General features: G+C 68.0%; 1 protein-coding gene across 1 annotated transcript in view; it reads right to left on the bottom strand.

Annotated features, from left to right (window-relative positions):
- RBFOX3 (RNA binding fox-1 homolog 3) overlaps positions 1-1,789 on the bottom strand; it is a 23,401-nt gene that overhangs the window by 15,734 nt on the left and 5,878 nt on the right. Inside the window, exon 2 of the mRNA XM_007959604.1 lies at positions 1,609-1,746. Within this exon, the coding sequence (XP_007957795.1) occupies positions 1,609-1,746 (138 nt within the window). The remainder of the gene's footprint in view (positions 1-1,608; positions 1,747-1,789) is intronic.

Here is a 1,789-nt window from a genome sequence, read left to right as displayed (position 1 = left end):
GAGGCCTTGAGCCAGGTAGAAGCAGGGGCTCTTGGTGCAGCACGGGGGTGTCGGGCAGTGGGGGACACCCTCCTCACTCACCCTGGCCATCAGGGAGCGCCTCACCAGGGCACGGCCCCATCTACAGGCGGGGCTGCAGGTGGGGGTGTGGAGGGCTGGGTGTCACCAAGGTCCCCTCTCCCTCCCCGCTGAGCCCCCAGCAGCCCATGACTCCTGACACCATGCGTCCAGGGACAGGCCCTCTCTAAGGGTGGGGGGCTGGGTGGGGGAAGAGGATGAAAAGGAAAGGCTAAAGTGGGGTGGGGTCACCGTAGCCAGGACCTCAGGCTGGGAAAGGGAGAACCTCAGGCCTCCTGGGGAGCAGGAGGGGGAGGGGAAGGCAGGGGGGTCCGGGGGAGGCCCTGTGCTCCAAGCCTCGGGACCCACGCTGCCTCCGCAGTTTGGGCTGCGGCCATGTGGGTGCAGGTGGCCGCGACCTGGCCCCAAGCCCCGTGCCACCCCGGGACCTGCGTGGTCCCCCTGACCCTCCAGGCCCTCGTGCCGTGCACCTGTGCCCTGGTCTGGCCTGTGCACGTGAGGGCCCCTGGCTGGTCCTGGGGCTGCCTGTAACTGATAGGGTTGTCTGGCAGGCAGGGGTGTGAGTGCGACACCCCACAAGCTCAACCCCACCTCCGCTGCTGACTGGGCAAGTGGGGCAGGCCCGCCCCCACCGAGGGACTGGCCTCCTGAGTGCACATGGAAGGCTTAGCCAGCAGGCCCCAGCGCCAGCTGCTGGAAGGGGCCCTGGCACGCCCGGGCCAACACCTCGAGGGAGCTCCTGTCTTCAGACTGCAAGGCGCCTATCATCTCCCGGGCAGGCGGACTAAGCCCCAGAGCAAGGGCTGCCGGCCCCCAGGAGGGGGTGCCGCCTGGGGCCCGTCTCGGGCGTGGGTTCAGGATGTCCATCCTGCTGCCTGAGGCTCCCAGCAGGGGGCAGTGAGGGAGGGCCCTGGAGCTGGGGCCGTCCAGTGTGTGGGCACCAGACAGGGAGAGAGTTAGTGGACTGGGTGCCGGGGTTCAGTCCTTGGTTACCATTCACTTCTCCATACCCTGGACTGGGGGTCAGCACTGGGGACGGAAGTCAGGCCCTGGAGTCCTGACATGAACGTGGCCACGTCTGGTCTTAATCTAGGGATCCCCCTACCCAACTGTGCCCCTTCACTGCCGCATTGGGTGTGGGCCCCCACCCCAGGGGCCGGTGCTGGGCACCCAGGAGGGGTGGAGTGGGGCTGCAGCCCTGGAGGAGTCTAGGAGGCTGGGGTGCCCCCCGAGAGGGGCTCAGGGGTCCGTCTTTGTCAGAAGACCAGACCAGGAGAATAATAACCCAGCTTGCGCTGGGTACGGAGCCCCTACGGGCAGGTGGTGCGGGGTGGCGGCGGGCAGGAGGCACAGGCTGGTGGTTCATTGGAGCTGGAACCCTCCCTCCTACCCCCTCCCAGCCAGGCCGGAGCCCTGGCTCAGGAGGGAGGGGCTCTGGGGCTCTGCTGGCCCGGTGGGGACAGGAAGCCTGGTGGACAGGAAGGCAGACCCCCAGGTGCCGGGCTAGGGCCTGGGGCCAGGCTCACTCACCCCGAACATTTGCCGCAGGTCGGGGTCCCTGAACCGAAAGGGGATGTTGGAGACGTGTAACCGCTTGGGCTGCTGCTTCTCTGTGGGGTCGGAGGGGTGCAGCGTCTGGCTGGCTGTCTGTGCTGCTTCGCCTGTCTGCTACGGGAGAGGACGCGAGGCTGTGAGGTGCTGGGGCCGGGCT

The sequence above is a fragment of the Orycteropus afer genome, unplaced genomic scaffold, assembly GCF_000298275.1.
Source record: "Orycteropus afer afer isolate SDZICR_OR568_19922 unplaced genomic scaffold, OryAfe1.0 scaffold00018, whole genome shotgun sequence".
Lineage (NCBI taxonomy): Eukaryota > Metazoa > Chordata > Mammalia > Tubulidentata > Orycteropodidae > Orycteropus > Orycteropus afer.
This window is presented reverse-complemented; position numbering and strand designations above follow the sequence as displayed.